This window comes from Ambystoma mexicanum, chromosome 6p (assembly GCF_040938575.1).
Source record: "Ambystoma mexicanum isolate Mex_15411 chromosome 6p, UKY_AmexF1_1, whole genome shotgun sequence".
NCBI lineage: Eukaryota > Metazoa > Chordata > Amphibia > Caudata > Ambystomatidae > Ambystoma > Ambystoma mexicanum.
In genome coordinates, this window is record NC_090935.1 from 312,627,279 (window position 1) to 312,649,103 (window position 21,825).

Here is a 21,825-nt window from a genome sequence, read left to right on the forward strand (position 1 = left end):
AGTCAACAATTTACCAGACGACCGGGGAAAGACATACTGGGACAGCAGTAGTGAGATTAAAAGAGGACAGAATGAGTCAAGTGGCGACAAGAACACATTTACCATCACATTTTTCAGCACAGTCTGCAGAGCTAGTAGCTTTAATATTGGCTTTTGAACACAACAAAAACAATGAAGTGACATTGTATTCAGATTCAGCCTCCGTGACATCCACAGTGCATTCTGGGCTGTCACATTGGTTTAGGAGGGGCTTCAGGCATGTTGATGGGTCACCAGTGCAAAAAACACTCCTATTGGGCAGACTGATTGAGGCACTCCAGTTCCCACAGCGCATGGCAGTGGAGAAGTACCAGGACAACATGAGAGAGGAGAACCCCAACTCTAGTGGCAATGAGGAAGTGGATGCAGAAGCAAAACGCGCCGCCTATTTTGGGGACATTTTAGAAATAGATGCTTTGTGCCCAGCGTGCAACTATGTATGAACAATGATATTAAAAGAAAGATATAACACATTACCAGTGACACAGAACATGGAATTGTAGGGAGCTGCACCCAGGGAACAAAAGGAATGTAGGATAAAGATGGGATGTACATTGTCTGACATTATGGCAGCGAAACAACACAGGAAAAGTGGTAATGCCATTCTCAATATTGCACACTGCACTGACACAGTTACACTATCCTACCCATACGGGGAAGGAGGTGCTTGGTGCTCATATTGAAGAAGGTTCTGTCGTAATTTGGCGGAACATGTGGCAGAATTCATGACTAATTGTCTAGTTTGTAAACTATTTGCAGCAGGCCATACACTAAGGGTAGTGAGAGGAGACATACCTCACCCAATGGGTCCATTTCAACACCTTCATGTCAACTAAATGGACATGTTCCAAGTATGCCAGGGTTACCGCTACATGATAGTGGTCATATGGCCGTTTTCCTGATCGGTCGAAGCCGGTCCCTATTCCTATCCTGATGCGCTTAGAGCAGCAGAATTCCTCGTTCGACAAATATTCCCATTATGGGGCATGTGGGCATGTGCGAGATCCTGTGGCCTGACAATGGTCCTCATTTGGACAATGATATGTTTCACCACATCACAACCTTTTTGGGAATATAACACACATTCTCTTGTGCCTATCACCCACAAGCAAACTGGATGTGTGAACGCCTCAATGGGCTTCTCAAGAAAAGCATTGCCAAAATTAAAAAGAAGTTTAACAAGAGTTGGCTTCACTGTCTTCCATTAGCATTATTCACGCTGAGCAAAAAATCAGGGTCCCACCACCATTTAACCCCACATGAGATGGTGATAGGACGGTGCATGAGACTTCGCCTGACTCCTCCCACTAGGACTTTGAAATATGCAGAAAACAATTCTGATGTATTGGGTCAGGAAATGTACGAGTACACCACTTCTTTGATTGCTAATGCCTCTTTTATTTCTCATTAACTGCAGGGACAACGGGAGAGGCCTGAAGAAACAGAAGAGAACAACCTGGAACCAAACAAGGAACTTTTGAAGCAACCACAACTGTATCCTGAAGACCAGGTGCTGTTAAGAGATTTTACCAGATGGTGGTACAAACCACGTTTTACAGGACCATATATAGTAGAACAAGTAACTAATCGTGCAGTAAAATTGTGAGAAAAGGAGGCCTGGAACTACCTCTGTGACATCAAGCACTGCAAAGCAGTGGCCTCTCTTAGCACCAATAACGAAAGGGCCAATGATCCACAAGCAGAAGAACGAATAAATTGCCTAGAAGCATCACATCCCAGCAGAGGCCAACCTATAATTACTTGTTCCAGAGCAAGAGACATAGGGAAAGGACTTCCTACCCATCTGGAGTGAGGGCACACTGTCTGTTTCTTATTTTTCTTTCTGCACACTGACAGGATTCTTCGCGAAAGTATGACTGCTTTTATTGCATTGTCCCATGTTTCCCCTTGATCCTCATCCTGAAACCTTCCAAGACCAATTTGTTCAATTTGTTAGGCGATCGAACAGCGCAAGAAGGTGCCATCGTAATGTTTTTCTGGGTTTTTATAGCTTATTTGTCCCAAACCTATCCACACCTAGAGATAGGAAACCCTTCTGTGCTTGCAGTTCTTCGTGATAATAGAATATGCACTTTTTGGGAACAATGATTCTTTCTTGTAATGACCCAACATCAAGTTGGCGGAGCTTGAATTAATAAAATACTTATACAATAACACCTTTGTGTGCGCATTGAAGGCGGGCAACAAACATCTTCAACGCTACACAAGAGTGCAGAGAAGAGTAAGTGATGTGTGATATTATTAAAAGAATGCTTATTGTGTCCTGTGTCTTATTCCCATGTAATATTTTTGCCCTCATCTTCTGGCAAATATTGGATGTTACAAGTACTATAGCTGTAACCCCTACTAACACAACCCCAAAGGAGGAACGACCATGTTAGGTGGAAAGGTAAGCACTGTAAGTACAGTAAGGAGAGGTAGACGCAGTGCTGATGCAGACATTAGAGGGGTGGATCTCTATCTCACTGATAGTGCTTGAGTATCTCATAACATGTGGTACAAGCACATGACTAAAGTAGGCACACAAACCACAGGGCAGAGCTGCTATGTCTTCTCTCTTATCCCCTATGCCATGAGTGCCTCCAGAACATGTGTAGCAACTGAAATACCAGCAGCAAGAACACAATGCCATATGTACCTGTCCATGTTAACTACCCGAGGAAGATTCCAAGACAACATTCCCATATGAAGATAGCTACATCAAAACCCCTGACATGATGGTCAATTATTGGAAATAAAAGACCAGGCTATACAATACATAACTGGCAGCCCACAGAAAGGAGAGACAAAACAATAACACTGAAAGAATTGCCATGTCCTAAGAAGGGATCCAAGGAAATAGGAGGAGAATCAAGATGCTGGGAACGACCACAGATGCTTGTTTATGGCCAGGTATACAAAGCTGAAGGGTCAAAAGAAGTTGTAGTGGGGAGCAAAGCACACACACTCCTCACAGTTCCAGTAAACACAATACAGGCAGAGAACTACAAACGCCTAAAGGAATGGGATGCAAGAGCGAAATTACTGACCTGGGTGGGGAATGAAGCTGGACCAATGCCCATAACACCACTGAAGAAAGCAGCATTACGTTTCCAGAATGATGGGGAAGTAAAGATTGGAGAAAACAAAGACTGCAAGGACACAGTAAAGTGTCCAGGCATGAATGTTGGGACGGCAGTATTAGTGGATCATTATTGGGTGTGCCGATCTAAGGCACTACCACCCCAGCCACCCAATGGTGTAAACTCTTAGGTTTTTGGGGAAGAACCCCAACTTGTGACATGTGCTAACAAAAACTCCTGACACTCCTGACACTGGCTCGGAAGCTGTGATTGCTGGAGAGTTCTTGTTTCATGTATGATCCTTGTCTGTTATGGAAAATAAAGGACAGTTCTAAATTGCCCGTGGCTGAGTCCTCTGTCATTTACCGGGGGAGGGTTCATTGGGACCTCCGTACTCTGCTGAATGGTGATTGTGTAGCACGAACCCCGGTCCTCTGGTATACTAAATACTTCACATTTGAAAACAAATTGTGTGTGGTTGCCTGAGGATGTTTAGGAAAGGGTTCTTGATAAGCCATAGAAATACTGAATGGCTGAAAGTTAGAGAATAAGCCTTTACCTATGTGCCCAACATTTCATTGATAGATGCCCAACCTTTCATTATTGATCAGAGGACCAATTTCAATTTGCTTGTTTATTTCGAAATCATGAATACTGAGTTATGCATCTCTAGCTCACGTTTGGAATCAAATTAAAAATAAACACCCTGTTTATGTAACACCTTTGTCCAACAAAGGAAATAGTCTTGCAAGTAACAGAGGTCGGTGAGTGTAGACATTTTACATAACACGGGAAATATTCATGCAAAAATGCATGTGGGGCTGTGATTCGTGCACATACACTTCCTCAAGGCTTATAGTGAAAGGATGTTGCCTGTTTATTAACAACGCTGTTATTGTTTTCGCTATTGGTGACACTAATGAAGAAGTAATTATGTAGGATTGCATATAAAGTATCAGTTGCTAAGTAAGATTGACATATATTTTTATATGAAACAAAGATTTTTGGCAGGTCCATAGCCTAGTAAGATCTGTTATTCCGTGAGACTGTAAATGCCTCGCAAATGATTACTTCTTTGTCACCAATCAAGGAAATAATGACAACTTTGATAATAAACAGGCAACGGGTTTAAACACTTCACGTCTGAGAAAAGGCGTCAGGGGAGAAACACATGCCCATATGGTGGCTATCATTTCTTGCAAGACTATGTCCTACAAATCTGTACACATACACCTACTGTTACTTGCAAACATAATTAATTTGTTGCACCAAAGATGCACATAAACTGAACATTATGTTCATTTTAGTACCCTTATGATTGGTATTTGTATAACTCAATAGTAATGATGTATCAAGAAGTGTACAAAGATACTCAAATTGGTCCACTGAAAAGTATCTTTGATTGGATTTCAAAAAGCAAAGAAATGGATGGGCATTATTGTAAGAGCTTATTCTCTAACTTTCAGCCATATGTCACAAACACCAGCAAAGTTATGGTGGCTTTGGAAAGGCTTGTAAAACATCCTTTCACCTGAAATGTGAAAGTAGAATAATTCATTTGAGCTGAGTAACACAGAGCACCTGGTAAACGTCGCTGGGTGTTCACCTCCAGATCAAAGTTACATCAGTAAGGCATGGTGGGTATGCAAATTAGCCCACATGCAAGCCTTTTGCTCCAGAAAATTGTCTTCCAGGTTAGTGCTGCTTTACACATGTGAACGGTAACCTAAGTGCTCACTGCAGCCCATACATGTCCTTCACATGTTCAGCCCTGCTCGGGAGACTACTCTAAGAACCGCCCTGAGCTCTGCTTCCGCCTCCCAAGCCAGGTGCTTGCTTGGAGATGTTTTATAATATGGAAGCAGTTGTCTTCTAACTGACCAATAACTTACAGGATACTCAGAAAACTCACACAAACACAATTCCACAGCATCACCACTCACAGCATCATCCCTCAGTAGGATGGTGCATCAAGCCACAACACAACTCCCCCCTACAACAATGAGAAAGATCTGCTCATCAAGTCACAACAGCACAGTTGTGGACTTGTTTGTTAAACTGATACAAAAATAACCGGCTCTGGCAGAAAGTGCTCTATAAAAACAATTGTTTGCCAGTGCTAGTATATTTCCCAAAATAGATTTTTAAACGGATCTTTATTTAGAAAAATAATCCAGTTCGTAAATCCTAATGTGAGAATCATATTAAGAAATTAAACATTTAGTAGAAATACTTGGGGCTTCACAAAGTAAAATAAATCTAAGAAGTAAATAATACTGACAATTAAAAAAAGTCCTTCAGATTCATACTTCCGGTGCCCTCTGTGCAACGCGTGATTGGCTGGGCATTTCATAGATGGTTGCTCTCTGTGTGACGCGTGATTGGCTGGGCATTTCATAGATGGTTGCTCTCTGTGCGACGCGTGATTGGCTGGGCATTTCATAGATGGTTGCTAACTTTAAAGAAATTGATGACCAGTCCTGCCAGGTAATGAAGACTTGCAGGATATAATATCAGATAGGTACATAAAAGAAAAAGAATCATTTTACAGAGTCTGCCACCAATGCTGGGAACCGAAAGAGAGGGACTCTTGGTGACTGCAGAGTAACCCAAAAACATCACAGATAAATAAATGTTAGAAACTATACCATCAAATAAAATGAAACAGCAAAGTATCCATATCCGGAAACAAGAACAAGTGGGTGCAACCAAAAACGCAGATGAGAAAATACACACAAGAAACTAAACAAATTATCATAAGAATCAGTGCTGTCTGTGTATCAGATTAAACTTAAAATTTGTCCCGAGATGGAGTCTTTTTTTTATCTTTAGCTGGTGCTTATTTTCGTATTGACGGTCTTGCCCTGGTTTGCGAAAGTTCCCGCCTAACTTACACTGTCACCCGGGGCTTGCGTTACTCTTTCGTGTTAGCCTCATTATCGACCATTGCTTGTCATATGTGTCCTATGGAGTCAGGTTATCTGCCACTGTTTGCCATAGATTGTCCTCGTGTGTCCACTGTTGGCAATGTTGTTCCTCCATAATACATTTGTCTTCTACAGTTTGCCATACATGTCTGCCCAAGTCATATATTTTGCCATGGTTTGCCCAATGTTTCCACTTGAGTCAGACTGTATGCCAGGCTTTGAAATAGTCTTTCACTCAGGCAAAATGCCTGTCCAGTTACCCGCGTCGGTTTCCCGCCCAAATCATATTGTCTGCCAGGGTTTGCCCATAGATTGGATATGCTCCTTGGCTTTCATCCTCAAGGCAGCTATGCTGTTGTTTCTAGGGTCCACTTCTTCCAGGGGGAACTTGTCCATAAAATTGCCCCCACACTGGTATGGTGGAGGAGGGCCCATTCCCATGGCCCCGATAGGCTGCAGGTTGTGGGACATGGGGGTTGAGTTCATGAAGGGAGGTGGGGTGTAGCTACTGGGAAGGTTCTGTGGTGAGCCCATGAATCCTGGCAGGGTCTGTAAGGGGGCGCTGCTGGGCAACGGCGGGTTAAGCCAGGACTCTAGGGAGAGGTTGCTACTCAACGGACCCATGGTGGATGACTGGGGGGACCTGTTGAAGGATAGGATTGGTGAGTCCTGCAGCTTCATTGAGGTGACCTCAAGCTTCTCCTGCCTTCTCCATTTCGCTCTTCTGTTCTGGAACCAGACCTAGAAAATTGAAATTGACATTTGTTAGAAGCTTTTTGACAGTTTTGATGAAAACTATGAGGGACCATCTGGTGAGCAGGGAAAATCAATTACTTTATACCCAATCCTGCGTCACCGACAATCACAGAAAATAGCAGTTACCACATGTCCTGTTGTTTATTATGTCTTTTTGGGCATTAAAACGTTTGCTGCATCATAACTGGACATCTCCCCCCTCAATCAATCAATATCTTATCGTTTATTGTAAGCATGAAATAGGCCCCCAGAAAGAGCAATGCGGACACTGATGAAGGAGGATCCCTTCATCGGGTCTTGCTCTTGGACTGTTGCCCCCCCCCCCCCCAAAGTAATCTTATATATGCAGCGTTAGTACCGAGACAGGGAGGTGCAGGCGTTTCCGGCACAGACACCGAGAGGCGGGCTGTAGATATTCAAAGTGTCCCTCTTCTAACGATTCCCAGGCGTGGCCTAAAGGCAGCCTTGTGTCTTGCAAAGCGAACCTCCTCGCCGTGCCGGCAGCAATGCCAAGCAGACACTGTGCCAAGGACAAGGCTTTCAGCACCGTGCTCTGTGAGAGCAAACATTTCTTCGTGGCTCCTGCAACATTACAAATCACTCCAATGCCCACCCTAATGTGCATTGTGTTATGTCCTTTAGAAGTGTGTCATATTTTGCTACAATAGTTTGCTTTTTGTTTAACGCTGTGTTTTGTAAGATGCACTTTACAGCAGAAAACCACGAGTGTTATTATAAATTCAAAAAAGATACGTAATCTATTATACAAAATGCGATTGCGGGTGTTATATGTGATGATATCACTGTCCTCATGAATGACATAATCAGTAATTTTGTATGTCATATCATGAGTGCCTAAATTACTTGCCCGTAATCCTCATTACTCCTAGTCTGCCTCTTATTCGTTGCAGTCCTTAAAAATGTTTTGATCCGCCTCAAGACAGGAACACTTTTGAATACAGTGAAACTGACAATTTTTGGTATAAAGCTTACCCTCACCCCATTAGCATCCTGTAACTCACCCCGTCTCAAGGATGAAGCCCATCAACTTCTGGGATGAAGGTGGGATGTGAAGACTTTCCCAAGAAAGGGTAGAACCAGGAGTGCAATGAGGGTTACCAGTAAGTAATCTAGTGATTACCTATCCTTCCCTTTTCCTTATGTCGCTCCTCAGACCAAGCCTGATTTGCATATGGTTGTTTCCCCTTCTGTAATGGCTTGGCAGGCGAAGAACGATGGTCTGGAGGGTTCCCCAGAGCAATGCCAGAGGTTAGGATTCATTCCAACCATCCAGCCATCACCTGTTTTGTTTTGCGTAAATCCTTAAACTGAGCCAGGCCCAGGTCCATGGGCTTCAGTCCATCAATCAACACTTTTCCAGAATTGACGCAACACCAGTGACTTTAAACAACTCAGTATACAAAGATCACTGAACAGCAGCCTTCAGCACACCTCTACCAAACGTGCTGCCATGTGGCTGCCGTACAGATACCTTGACTTTGGCCCATGAAGACACTATGCCTCTTGTAGAGCCTCCCTGAATTGCAGATGAAAGCAACACCACTATATTTGGTCCACAATAAAATTGTGGAATCTAATGAATCACCTCAATTTCATGGAAGGAGCCGTTCTGCCCAGGCTCGACAAACCAACCATGACTTCCTAAAGGAGACGCTCCACTCTAAGTAGACCAGATGCCTCGTCTCACATTCATATAATGTAACAACCTACACTCATCCCACAAAGCATAGGCCATGGAAGAAGGACATGTCTTTAGAATGATGGCAGAATCTTAGGTCAAAAGGCTAGATCCTCTCTCCAACCAACCCAGAGTAGCTGCTCTCACTACTAGGAAGGTCTCCCTATTTAACAAGGAGACCAATCCACCCAGGTGCCTAGCTATAGTGATAGCCATCGTGAAGATCAAATCCATTGAACAACATGTAACATCTACCGACTCTAAGGGCCCAAGAGGGATGTGACTGCAGAACATTCAATACTAATGGTAAATCCGAGGCCGGAACCAAAGACCTTGCTGAGGATCGATCAAGAGGAAAACCTTTAAGTCCCAAGAGTATCACCAATTAATGCCCATAACGAAGGCTCCCTGGAGGCCCTAAGTATCAGCTACTGAACCTGAGAGTGTATCAAGATAATTAATATTACACCATCCTGTGCACTTTGCGTATTCATAGATTTTTCCCTCAAAGTAACTTTATCTGCAAGTTGCAGCCAGTACGCCCCCGAAACACTCCCACGCAAAGCGAATCCAGCCACATATTCCTACCTTTGCGTGCTCCCCACGTGTGCATACTCATGCAGCCTGCTAACACTGCATAGGGTACCCCACAACTAAGCTATCACCTTTGTGACACTGCGCGGGACCCCCCTTAACTGTTAACGGCAACCCAACCACATGCGTACCATTTTCCGTAACTCAGGTAATACTCCAGGTCAATCTGCGTTCGAACCCCTGTAAACCGTTCCTGCACCCCGCTACACTGCGTGCGCACACCCCTAACTTACATCGGACCCCCGTCTGCGTTCACATCCAACATTCAAGCCTACAGTGCTTCTTATGCACAAGTGTCTGTATGCCCGCCTTCGGTTGGCGGATAGATCGAGAGCTTTGCATGGGCATTTCCCCGATGTGAGGTTGTGCAGTCAGATCCATGAATACGCTTGGTTGTGCGTATTTCTGAGTTTGCATTGGACTGCTTGCGGGCCATCCCTCGTAACGCCCACGTTTTCCCTTGTTCTTCCTCATTTCTTGTGTTCATCCCCCTACTCTGGCCTCTGTGCAGGCCACACTCACGCTCTGCCTGGTGACTCGCACAAAGCACTCGGCGGATAAGAGAGACATGCTGAGCTGGCGCAAATTCCCTGCAAAGTAAAAAAGAAGTTCAGCGTAGTCGATTCCATGAATTGCCGAAAGGTGTTTAGTGCGTGGTTTGGCGTCCAAAGTCCCTATTTACTGCGCAATGAATTCCATGAATCAGGGCCATAGTCTTTTGGACAACCTTGCTTTTTGGATTGTGGTGGTGGCTCTCCTGCTTGATTAGCAATGGATGCTCACTTCCCTTAATGTGTTCTGCGAACAGCTTGGTAATCACTCAATCTAGTGCTCACTCAGGAAAAATCCTGTCACCCAATTTAGTACGTGCTCAGGAAAAAACCTGGCTTGTGCTTTTTTGTGGCGACTGAAGGAGCCCAATATGTGCCCCGGCTCATTAGAAATGTTTGGAGACTGCTGGGGCCCGGCCCCAGAAATAACCACCCCACTTAAGACCCTCGACATGGTTATTTCAAAACCTTCCAGACATCACCGTTCTGCTTTGCTGAAAATGAATATAATGTTGACATGAACAGGGGCCGAATGATCTTCCTGGGTCGCTGCCATTCCCTGAGGATCAACTTATCCATGGATATGAACAGAGGGCACCCAATTTTGACTTGCTAATTAAATTCTCTCTGAATGTGTTCTGTCATTGGCTCTTGAAACTCCTGGGGGAAGACCAAGTGCTTATTGTCTTGGGAGGATAGCTCAGGGGCAACGTGCTCACCTTGGAAACAAGATGACACAGCAACACAGGTTTGGTCCGCGCTTATAAACCTCTGGGTATTAAGGGCGTTATAAAAAATCTATCATATCACATTGCACAGGACCAATCCAATGCCATTATGAAACAGGGAATGAATTACACCTGTTAGTACAGTCCTCCTGTTGGGTTCCTCTCCTTATAGGTGTATAAAACCAAGCAGGGCAGCACAAATATAGGGGCCCACATGTCCACACATTCAGTCTCTAGACACAAGGGAGGAGTGGTGTGGGGCAATAAAGAACATATTGAAAAGTATTGTGATGGTTTTACGGCTGTAGGCGACTCATCACGTGGTGTATTAAGTGCTTGTTGGGCATGATTTACACGGAACCATACTACGCCTCCATTTTGAGTGGAGACTCTTTCCCCTCCTCAATGAAACATTTCTGATTCTGCGCACAAGTAGGGGTTCGTGGAAAGTCTCCATGCGAAGGGTTGCTTTTTTCTGCCTTTTGTCTGCACTTGCCTCCTTCACAGAATACAGAACACGTTTGCCGGTCCTTGTTTAGGCATGGAGCGGGGCATGGAGCGGGGCATCGGCCGTCTAGATCGCTTGAGCCTTCTTCTGCACCGTTCCTGATATCTAGCATCAGAGGAAGAGGAGGAGGCGTTTCACATCTTTTCTTTTAGAAGACTGCTTCCTTGGGCATAGACTGCCCCGTCTGTCCCCACCAACTAAAAAACAAGCACTGGAAATGCCAACAGTTTGGGTGTTTTAGTGTAGGCCTGGGGAAAGCACTTGCCAGTCACTACTGTAGTATTATTAACTGGCTATTGATGGTAGCAGGTGCAAAATGGTACGAGTACCTGGGCATCTAATAGCAGTGCCTGGAAATGCCTAATACTTGTGCAGAAGCCAAAACTGATGGCTTTGCCAATGCTTGTTTTAAGCAAGACTTCAGTGAACAACATGCATAGTGCTCATAAATGGAGTGCCTGAAGGCAGACTTGGTTAAGACATTTTTATTACACCAGTAGCATGTTTACAACTCCAATTAAGTCAATAACTCTCAGAAGACTGCTTTGAGAAAAGACTGGTAGGCACTTCGAGTGCAAAGTCTGATGCTAAGGCTTGATTAAAGAGAGCTCAAAGAGTTCCTTTGATGAGGTTTTTTGGGCGGGGAGGGGAATGAACTGGATGGGAATGGCCATAGGGATTAGGATGACCGTGAGCAGTCAATGACTGGGAAAGCATCCAAACAATACCCACAAGCTTTGTGTCCCTCATCATATGCCATTTCTCCCTAGCTGTACTCTAATGCAATAGTTTTGTTTTAGAGATGGCGCTTTAGCGACACCTAGAAGGCCAGCATTGCTACACTATCGAGCAATAGGGACTGGATGCCTCCTGCAACTGCACGCTACCCTCAGGGTCGGACTGGGACAAGAAATAGGCCCGGACACCCATAAAAAAGTGGCCCACCCCTCGCCTCCAAAAAGTGGCCCACCCCTCTCCTCACGACACCTGACCACTGATGACATCACCGGAAGTGATGTCATTTGACCCCCACCCCAAAGTGACATCCCGAGAAGCGATGAAACACGACCTTTCACCCTTTAACAAAACAGGGAGTGGCATCAGATAGCATTGTTCCTAAGTACACTACAAAAAATATGGTGTTGCAAAAACCGTCCCAGGCATGGGCAGAAACCGGCCCCCACTTCCCAGGAACGATTTCGGGCCAGCTACGGGCCGAAAGGCTTAGGGGCCAATCGTAGCCTGGCTACCCCTAATCCATGCTGCACTCTACCGCACTGTGCAGACGTTGTGCCCAGCATAGGGCTCACCTTGTCCCCATTATGCTCAACCTACAAGCAGGCCTCTCCCAGGAAGGTGCAAGCGACACATACAAACTTGCCCTCATCGTCTTCCCCTCTCTCCTGGAAGGGGTTCTGAAGCAGTCCGGAAGGAATCACCAACCACATCCGGGTCCCTTCTTCACTTGTACAGCATACTTCCCAAGATCGACATCTTTCAACAGAGCAAGCGCCTCCCCCCAGCATCCCCAGCCACACGCACAGGAGCCAGGAAGCAGCATTTACCAAGGTCTTATGCACCGATTTCCTGCTTGCCCGCTCAGCCATCTGAGTAGCTTAAAAGAAACTATCAAGTAAAGTCAAAAGGTTCTGCTTTAAATGCAAAAAGTACAGTTATGAAACTGTGACTGTGGTTGCAATAAGAGTAGTGTGACTATAAAGAGTGAAGTTGAATTCGGTCCCCCTTAGTTCCTCCTGACTTCGATCTCAGCTGGCTGACTTTCTTATGACTTTCCATAACAAGTTCCCTTTTACTACCATAATCTTTCTTACTGTGACACACAAGGCGCACTTCAGATGGACAAATCTTTTGGATCGCAATGTCTTCAAAGTCGAAATTCTGAAAGAAAATAATTTGAATAACAGGTTAATCTGATTCATTGAATTATTTGCGCCGAAAAACGGGGATTTGTGCGTCCTGCCCGCAAATCCGTTTAATAAATGGGGATTTGCGGGCAGAATGGCGCACAAATCCCCGTTTTTCGGCGCAAATAATTCCATGAATCAGCATTTTCCAAGCATTGACTAGACGATAAAATGTGCCAGAACCTAGAGGAATTTTAAAAAGGGCTATCGGACAACGTTCACTGGCTCCACTCAGGAGTGTGAGTCCCATTTCAATATTCATGAATCGGTCACCATTTTAAAGTTCTGGGAATGCATTTCTTATTAAGGTTTGCGCCTTTGAACTGCCCACTCCCGATGCATTTATATCGTGACTTCTCGCAAACCTTCCATGCCCCCCCCCTCAAGCACCCACCTCATCCTCTCCAAGCCCCGCACTGCCTGCCATGGCATTTATGACCAAAGTCTGCTCTTTTCATTCCCTCGGGTCAAGCTCAGAGGATGAAATGCTTCCAAAGGATTTCATGGATTAGGAGTCCAAACGCAGTGGTGTTTGCACTTCCGAGGGTAAATGGGGTCACTTTTGATGTATTGTCTCAACATCTTCGCGTTTTCATATTATTGTGTATGTACGTTGACGGACGCGGGCTACACTGCAAGCCAACACTTGTGTTTTTCTCAGTGAATGTGTAGGGAAGTGTGCTTGATTTATTCCCTTCTATCCCAAAACACCTACATGCACAGAATACTCAGCAGCAGCTCTGGTCATTTGGGCCGGATTTCCCCCGATCCGCGATCCGGCAAAACATGTCTTCCCGGATCCCGTGTCCTTCAAGGGTTTCAATTTGTTTTTTTTTTCCAAAGCCAGGACGCGAACACACGTCCAAAGCTCAAAGGAGAAACTTAACTACCAGACCTCTTGAATGTCTGGTCGAAACACAGAGAATGTGCGTGTTAGGTTTGCACTTTGCACAAATTATTTAAGCAGATGTGTAGGTTTAAAAGGTGTGCACCTTTTATACTTTGCTTGCAACATTATTTGAAACACTCCTCCTCTCTTTGATTACTTTATGAATGAATGTCCCGAAATATAAATGTTTATTTATAGGGGGAGGGGCAGAGGGGCTTGGAAAATCTCCACGTTCACCAACAACCAGCACGCCAACAGCTCCCCGACCCCGCCCTCACCCATTGCCGCCGCCACCCCGACCCCCTCGCCAGACTACACCAGTGATCCCGCAGTTATTTATTATTTATTTCCTTTTCCAGCACTGCTCAGGAGGAAGGGCGACCCTACCGAGCTATTGCAACCTCCTCGCGAACCCGCGTTTTGTGTTTTAAGTCAAAATATTTGAGAACCTGACGGACGGGATGGGCCTGCATGCTAAAAACACCTAGCATGCCAGCAAGAGCACTGCACAGCAATAAAAGCGCGCTCCCACTAGAGAACTCGCTAACTCCTGTGCATGTGCCGTGTGGTGACGCTTTGCCAGAGAAGACGTCGCCGCAGGAGCGGGGGTGCCCGCTCTGGCGCCCCCTCCCCCACACACATCTTTAACCACTTGGAGGCGCGCCCAGATTTTTCACAGATGACCAGTAAATAATGTAGGGTTTTCAGCATTTTAATGACCGTGGATTAAAGATAAACCGGCCCTAATTAAAGGGCTTAATAGAAAAAGAAAAGTTTAGCCATGGGAATAAAGCAAGTCATAAGCATTGACCCCCGCCTCCTCAGGATTAGACGAGTCCACTTAGCTCGGGGCCGAAAACATGGGCCTGATTCGTGGAATGTTCAGCGCGCGGTGCAAAGCGCCTTTTCACTGGTGCAAAGCGCCTTTGCACTGCCAACAAACACTATAAAGGTTCATGGAGCAGTGCAAAGTGTATTAAATACGGTGTGTGTTGCACCGCGCTACAAATTCCATGAATCTTTTAAATAAGGCCGGTCAGCCTAGACTTGTGCATCGCTTGGTAAAACGGTGGACACGTGAGAAAAGTGAAGGCCATTGTGCTTTTGTTTTAAAAGTCCACACATAAGACGCCCGGGGTTGTGCGGTTGGAATGGCGGGCACGGAAAAGAAGTACTGACCACTGACTTTCCCATTTAAAACATTGGTGTAAATCAGACCCTTCGTATTCGTTTGTGCCTGAAGCGCCCTCATGATGCCGGCGAGCGCTTCGGGGCGCTGCGTGGCAGCCACACTTACTGCGATGCTAAGGACAGTTATCGATATGTTTGTTCATTGTTTTTTGCAACAATGAGCTCCCCCGTTGGCCTTAAATGTACTGCACCCCGTTGCCATACAAATAATCAAATTCTATGAAAGGTATTGCATTCTGCAAGACACGGGCCAATTTCTGAAACTCTTTGGGAGGTGTACGGTAATTCACAAAAAAATAACTTTGTACATTCATGCATTCACACGGATTTTGATTCAAAAGAAATATTGCAGCCTGTGTGGGGTTTGAACTGCCTATAAACATCCTGACCCACAACAAATGAGCCTGTCTCCACGTGCAAGTTCTCGGTAGGGAACATTCATGTGAGAAGGTAAAAAAGTGGCATGAAACATGTTTCAGCGGCCGCGAGCCTGAGTCGGGGCAGCAGCTGCCCCCCTGTTCTCAGTGAGCAGTACTCGTTTCGCTCAGGAAATCTGCGCCTTGGAACCATTTTTAACAAAAGTTGCCTTTGTCCTTGCGGATGTGCCCAGTTCCCAAGCGTCACTTGCGCAAGTTTGGACCAGGCCACATGGTGAGTTGGCGCATCGTTTTCAGCCGGATGCCCTGCCTGTGTTTGTAGGTGTGTGGCTCACTGGCACTGCCCGCCCCCCTGGCCAGTCCTCCACACGCATATATTTTGCATATGCAAATTGGATGTTCGCAGAGTTGCACACCCGCTCCTTCCCACGTTGACGACGTGATCTGTTCGGGGATAGGTTCTACCAAATGGACTATTTTGTGTTTTGTGACTCAGGTGCAATTCGCCCAGTGTCACTTTCTGCCCGATTCATGGAATATTTGCCCAATTCAAAGTGACACTGCACCGCCGACACAAACCCTGATTCATGGAACCGTGCAAAGTGTATTTTTGCTGTGCAAAGTCCAGGCAAAGTCACATCATAGTGATTTTTGCAGTACAAAATGACTTTGCCCGGAAAAAATAAACTTTGCACGGTTCCATGAATCAGGGTTTGTGGCCCCAAACACATTTTAATCAATGAAACGCTCTGCATATCGGCCCGACGAGTTGCCCCCGTTTTCTTTCTGTCCTCGTGTGTCGGTGTGTGCCCTTTTGCGCGCTTGTGTCATGGATCTATGAAGTGAACTGCCCCAGGGGAAGTAAGGAGGCGTCCTGCCCACATCACCCGGTATTCGATCCCCTCTTGTACTGAGGGCGGGACACAAGTAGCGCATTTTATGACCGCTATTTTCCAGTCACGAGTAGTGTTATTGCTGGGCTTGTTTGTGAATTTGGCACCAGGTTTTGCATTTTGGTTATTGCACGTGCTATGCATATGTATTAGGCAGCTTGGGGGCCCTGCCCCATCCTTTCCGGGGACAACTGGCACTATACAAACAGAACACATATAGTAACAACACACATCTCTAGCGTGAAACCATCCGCAGAACTCAGGGGTGGGGCTGGGGGTCTCTGCATAGATGAAAGATAGTCTTGGCGCTAGGAATTGCTAGTTCGGGATCAGGCAGTGTGCCATATAATCAGGGGTGGGCTGGCCTATATGGAACTCTGGAGATTTCCCTGTAGGACTCTACACCCTGGGCCTCTTTTGTGTGGTATTTCCACACGTTCCCATAGGAAAAGGGTTGGGCTTGCTGAAAATGTGTAATATGGGACCACTTTGAACATTATTTCCAGGGCCTCTTTTGGTTCCCAGTCCCCCCCCTGAATATAATATACAAGAAACACACAGCTGCTGCTCAATGCTACCGTTCTACACCGGAGAGTTGGCAGTGCACATCTCACGCTGCAACAGCTATGCTATGCCCATGTGGCTGCTCACCTCTGATCTAGCATTTCCGGCTAAACTATGCCAGTGTGGCTGATCCCCTGTGAACTGGCATTCTCTGCTAAAATATGCTTTTGCTGCTGCTCACCTGTAATCTAGCATTCCCTGCTAAACTATGCCAGTGTGGGTGATCCCCTCTGATCTGGCATTCCCTGCTAAACTATACCTGCATAGCTGCTCTTCTGTCATCTAGCATTCCCTGCTAAACTATGTCTGGGTTTCTCCTCACTTGTTATCTAGTATGTATTGCTAAAATATGACTTTGCAGCGGTTCATCTGTCATCTAGCATTCCCTGCTAAACTATGCCAGTGTGGGTGATCCCCTCTGATCTGGCATTCCCTGCTAAACTATACCTGCATAGCTGCTCTTCTGTCATCTAGCATTCCCTGCTAAACTATGTCTGGGTTTCTCCTCACTTGTTATCTAGTATGTATTGCTAAAATATGACTTTGCAGCGGTTCATCTGTCATCTAGCATTCCCTGCTAAACTATGCCAGTGTGGGTGATCCCCTGTGATCTGGCATTCCCTGCTAAACTATACCTGCGTAGCTGCTCTTCTGTCATCTAGCATTCCCTGCTAAACTATGTCTGGGTTTCTCCTCACTTGTTATCTAGTATGTGTTGCTAAAATATGACTTTGCCGCGGTTCATCTGTCATCTAGCATTCCCTGCTAAACTATGCGTGCACAGCTGCTCTTTCTTGCTAAACTATGCCTGGGCTGCTGCTCAACAGTTATCTAGTATTTATTGCTAAACTATACCTGTGCGGCTAATTCTCTTTGATCTGAAATTCCCTACTAAACTGTGCGTGTATGGCTGCTCGCCTGGTATCTAATATTCCTTGCTAAAATATGACTTTGCTGCGGTTCATCTGTCATCTAGCGTGCCCTGCTGTCTATGCCGGTGCAGTGTGCACTGCTCAGCTGTCATCTAGCATCCCCCCGCGCTGCTCAGCTGTCATCTAGCACCCCCCCCCCACACCCCGCTGAATTATGCATATGCGCTGCTGACCTGTGATTTTTCACGTCATGCTAAGCTATGCCGGTGTCCCGTGACGCTCTCCAGAGCTACTGCCAGGCTCTGAAATGCAATGCCTGTGTGCCTGCTGCCTTGTGATGCCCCGTGCCCCCCTCTGCCGCACGCCCTCCCCGCGAGGCCGTGCCACGCCCGCACGCCACACCCGCACAGTACCTGCACGCGCACTTCGGGCAGGTTGACCTTGAGCGCCAGCTCCTCGCGGCTGTACACGTCCGGGTAGTGGGACTTCTCGAAGGCGCGCTCCAGCTCGTGCAGCTGGAAGGTGGTGAAGGTGGTGCGGTTGCGCCGGTGCTTCTTCTTGGGCGGCTCCTCGTCGGAGCCCTTGCCGTCGCTGCAGGGGGACAGGCCGGGGCTCAGGCCCTCCTCGGAGGGGGCGCTGCCGAAGCTCTCTGCGGAGACAGGGAAAGGAGGCTCAGAGCGGTGCACTGACACAAGAGGCACGGCCCACGGCCCGCCATTATTATTATCATGCGTCACTAATCACAAGAACCCATGCATTTATATCGATGTTTCTGTCATTTCTTTCATCAAAATACCCAGCATTGTTATGCAATTGTATTCCCAAGACAAAAATCGCACTTGACACTTTTCTTTCCGACATTTGTAAATGTTAGTCACAAACCAGCGCCTTGGTGTAAAGCGCTCTATAAATCAATCGATCAATCAATGATTCACGCGACTGTTGCATGGATAAAAAAAATCTAATTTGAATTTGATTACACAATGTGTCGTCTGTTGTGTTTGCTATTGCGCACCTCCCTGCCTGCCGTTTGAATGATGATTGCTGTAATTGTATTTATTTATTTACTTATTGTATTACAGTACAGTACAATAATGATGATAACAAACGGCGATGTTTTTTGGTTTGTGTATTGGTACGCACGAAGATAAAGAAACATGCCCCCCCCCCATACAATTTGCAAAATGCAAGGAATTATTTGTAACACCGCCGCCTCTGCCGGCCACCGTGTCTGACACTTGCCCCCGCTGCAGTCAGCGGTCTTCGGGTACAGTAACATGTCTTCATATGAGCGCCGTGTCAACCACGGCCCGCCTAGAGGTGCGCCAGAAACACCACACGCGGCCGGTGAATTCACCTGACACCGAGGACTTAAAGTGCCCAAACGTCCCTCCTCATTGCGCTATAGAGGCACGTGTTCACCGAGGCAATTATTTGGAACACGGAAAATTACAAATAATAATTACACATTAAAACAAGACTGGCATGTCGTGCACCGTTTTTCTTTCGTTATCAGAGAGCCTGCCGATAGTCCCCGCTAGCAAACCTAAAGGCTGGCTAAGAGAGCTCGGTGCCCTTATGCGCCTCCTGTGGAGACTTCTACAGGTGACGTCGGCCACAGAAAGCAAATCTAGAGGCTGGCTAAGACAGCTCGGCGCGTTTATGCGCCTCCGGTAAAGACTTCCACAGGTCCCGTCGGCCGCGTAGGTGCGCCCGAGGCTTGTAAACTACATGTCTTATAGTTATTAAATGACAGGCGTTGTGTCGTGTCTTGTCTCGTAGTGCTCTGAAGCTTTGGTGTGTGTGGCAGTTTACACATATTAAAATACACCAATGCGTGTATATGCTTTGAGGCCCAGCACGCTTTGAAACACAGTTTCTTGCTGTATACGCGCCTTACAAATGCACAATAAATAAATATAGAACACATGGGCTATTTAGGGTCTGGTTCACAAAGCGGTTTCAATACGATGCACCAACTGAAAAACGCTTTACGAATAAAGCCCTTAGTTTTAATGTACATATTTCATACCAGGAGTACACACAAGCATGCCTTCTCAAGCAAGAATTGTTATCATTTTACCTGTAGAAGTCGGCAGGGCAGAGCCGAAATTCTAAAAAAAAACATACACACACACCTGTAAAGTTGCCCGCCTGGTGTCTGTAATGTTGAGACACGCTCCTTTATCGAGACCGGCATGACACTGGGGATGGCTGGCCGAGGACGTGCAATGCTGCCACCTGGCCCCCGGATGCAGAAGTGCCCCGCGGGTGGCGCGGCGCCGCAGCTCTCGCGTCCACGCGGGGTTCTTCCCTGTGCCCTGAGGCTACAGCAAGAAGCGGGCGCGGGATGCGCACACCTGCAAACGGACCTCTGTGCCAATGTGTCATTAGGTTCTCCGAACAGGAATGCAACATAGTAGCACGCAGCATGCGCGTGACGCTAGCGCTTGCCACCTCCAAGCGTCCCTCACGTTTAAGGGGGGGGAGGGCTCGTGGGCTTGAATAAGTTCCCTTCCATGCTGCAAATTCCAGCAAACTGCCTACACGTGGGCTCTACTGCCCCCAGTTCCGCCTTATGGCGGTGGTCAGTGGTCTTCGAACTGTGAGGCTGGCCCCGCAGGGGGCGCGAAGGGTGTGTGGGGAGGGTGCACGGAGTAGGTGACGGCCTTTAATAGAACATGTAAGCATATACTGTATCTAGGGGGAGGGGGCGCAGCAATGTTTTTACTCAAGGGGTGGCGCAAAAAAGTTTGAATACCACTGACCTATGTTTTTTTTTGCTGTTCAACTATATATGCCCAGAGGGGGAGGAAAGGAAAGTACTACCAGTTACACAAAAATGAAAACAACAGTCACAATGAGCCAGCCACCCCTTGTCGCTTTCGCCATAATAAAAAGTCCAGTTGATGCCAAAACCCCACGTGCCAGCAGCTGGATGCAGTAGAGAACACCTGTAAGGATCACCTGGCACTTGCGACAGGGATGACCCCCACCGCCCTCCCTCTACCCCGCTGCCCCCATCTCAGAAAGCCGTATTGGGGTTTACTGAATAGCGAAGTACGGTCGTCCCAAATATTGCACTGGCCTTCTCTTTAAGCGCACTCACCTTCGAAGCCCTCCATCTCGGAGCCCCCCAGCTGCGGGACCTGGGGCTGCTGCTCCCTAGCGGACATTTTGTGGAAGCAGTGCCGGTGGCCCCCCTTGCCTGCTTCCTGGGGTCCCCTGGGCTCCTCCTCGCCCTGCAGCGAGTCCAGGAGACTGCCCTCCTTGGTGAACCCCAAGATGGCCTCGATGCTGTGCAGCCTGGACGGGTGCCCCCCGGGGCTCCTGCCTAGGTGGCCGGCCAGGGTGTAGCTGCCGTCGGCCATGTTCACCGAGGGGCTGTGCAGGTGCATGGAGGAGGCGCAGCCCTTGCTTGAGTTGCGTTGCGTCAAGGAACTCGCAGTCGTTCGCTGTCTAAACGCTTTGGAACCACATCAGATGCACAGGAGCGGTCTGTTAATCCCAAACGGTCACCACACACATCCAAGTGGTCAGTCCGAAAACTCCAGTGCAGTCGGCTGAACTACGCTTCCAATAGAGCTTCGGTCAAAGTCGCGCAAAGTTTAGAAATGTACCGCATTACCCAGGCCGAGCACTGCGAGTCCTGCAGAAAGGGCCGGGCGCTCTGAGGCCGGGCGCGCCGCACAAGCTTCTCTTAAGAAGAGTTGGGATTCCGCTAATCTGCTCTGAGTCACTCGCGCAGCTCCCCCCAGAGGCTCCGCCTGTCCCTGGGGCGGAGGATCAGCTGCTCCCCGTGACCCCCTGTCAGGAATGGCTCTGTCCTGCCCAGCATGGACTTTTAAGGCGAGCCCTCCTCACGGCACATCTCATCCTCTGACCGCTAATGCACTTGGAAAGAAGAAAAAAAAACACCCAGCGAACAACACATAACATATATCATTATTACGCAGTTAATGTAAAATTAATACCCACTCCTGACACACAGCGCTCTCTCCATCGCCCATCCACCCTCTCTTGGGTCCTATCTCTTATCTCTCCGTTACTTTCTCCCGCCCCCCCCCTCTCTCTCTCTCTTTAGGATCCCCTTGATCTTCCCCACCACGCCTCCCGCTCACCTTCCCTCTCACATTCTCTTTGCTCACTCACTCTCCACCTTCCTCTCCCTCGCTCTTTAATGTTCTCTCTCGCTCTGTCAGCTGCGCTTCTCTTTCTATCCCCACTCT

At 47.1% G+C, this 21,825-nt stretch overlaps 1 protein-coding gene and 1 long non-coding RNA gene across 2 annotated transcripts in view; one reads left to right on the forward strand and one right to left on the reverse strand.

Annotated features, from left to right (window-relative positions):
- Positions 1-5,537, forward strand: part of LOC138511405 (uncharacterized) — a 74,044-nt gene extending 68,507 nt beyond the window's left edge. The window contains exon 2 of the long non-coding RNA XR_011280613.1: positions 1,457-5,537. This is a non-coding gene — a long non-coding RNA (uncharacterized lncRNA). The remainder of the gene's footprint in view (positions 1-1,456) is intronic.
- On the reverse strand, positions 5,262-21,518 carry RAX (retina and anterior neural fold homeobox). Its single transcript, XM_069627068.1, has 3 exons — positions 20,706-21,518; positions 18,010-18,245; positions 5,262-6,790 (listed from the first exon to the last, which is right to left on the reverse strand). Exons 1-3 carry the CDS (start codon positions 20,992-20,994, stop codon positions 6,332-6,334), a joined length of 984 nt encoding a protein of 327 aa, XP_069483169.1. The 5' UTR covers positions 20,995-21,518; the 3' UTR covers positions 5,262-6,331.
- Positions 21,519-21,825: the final 307 nt, after the last annotated feature.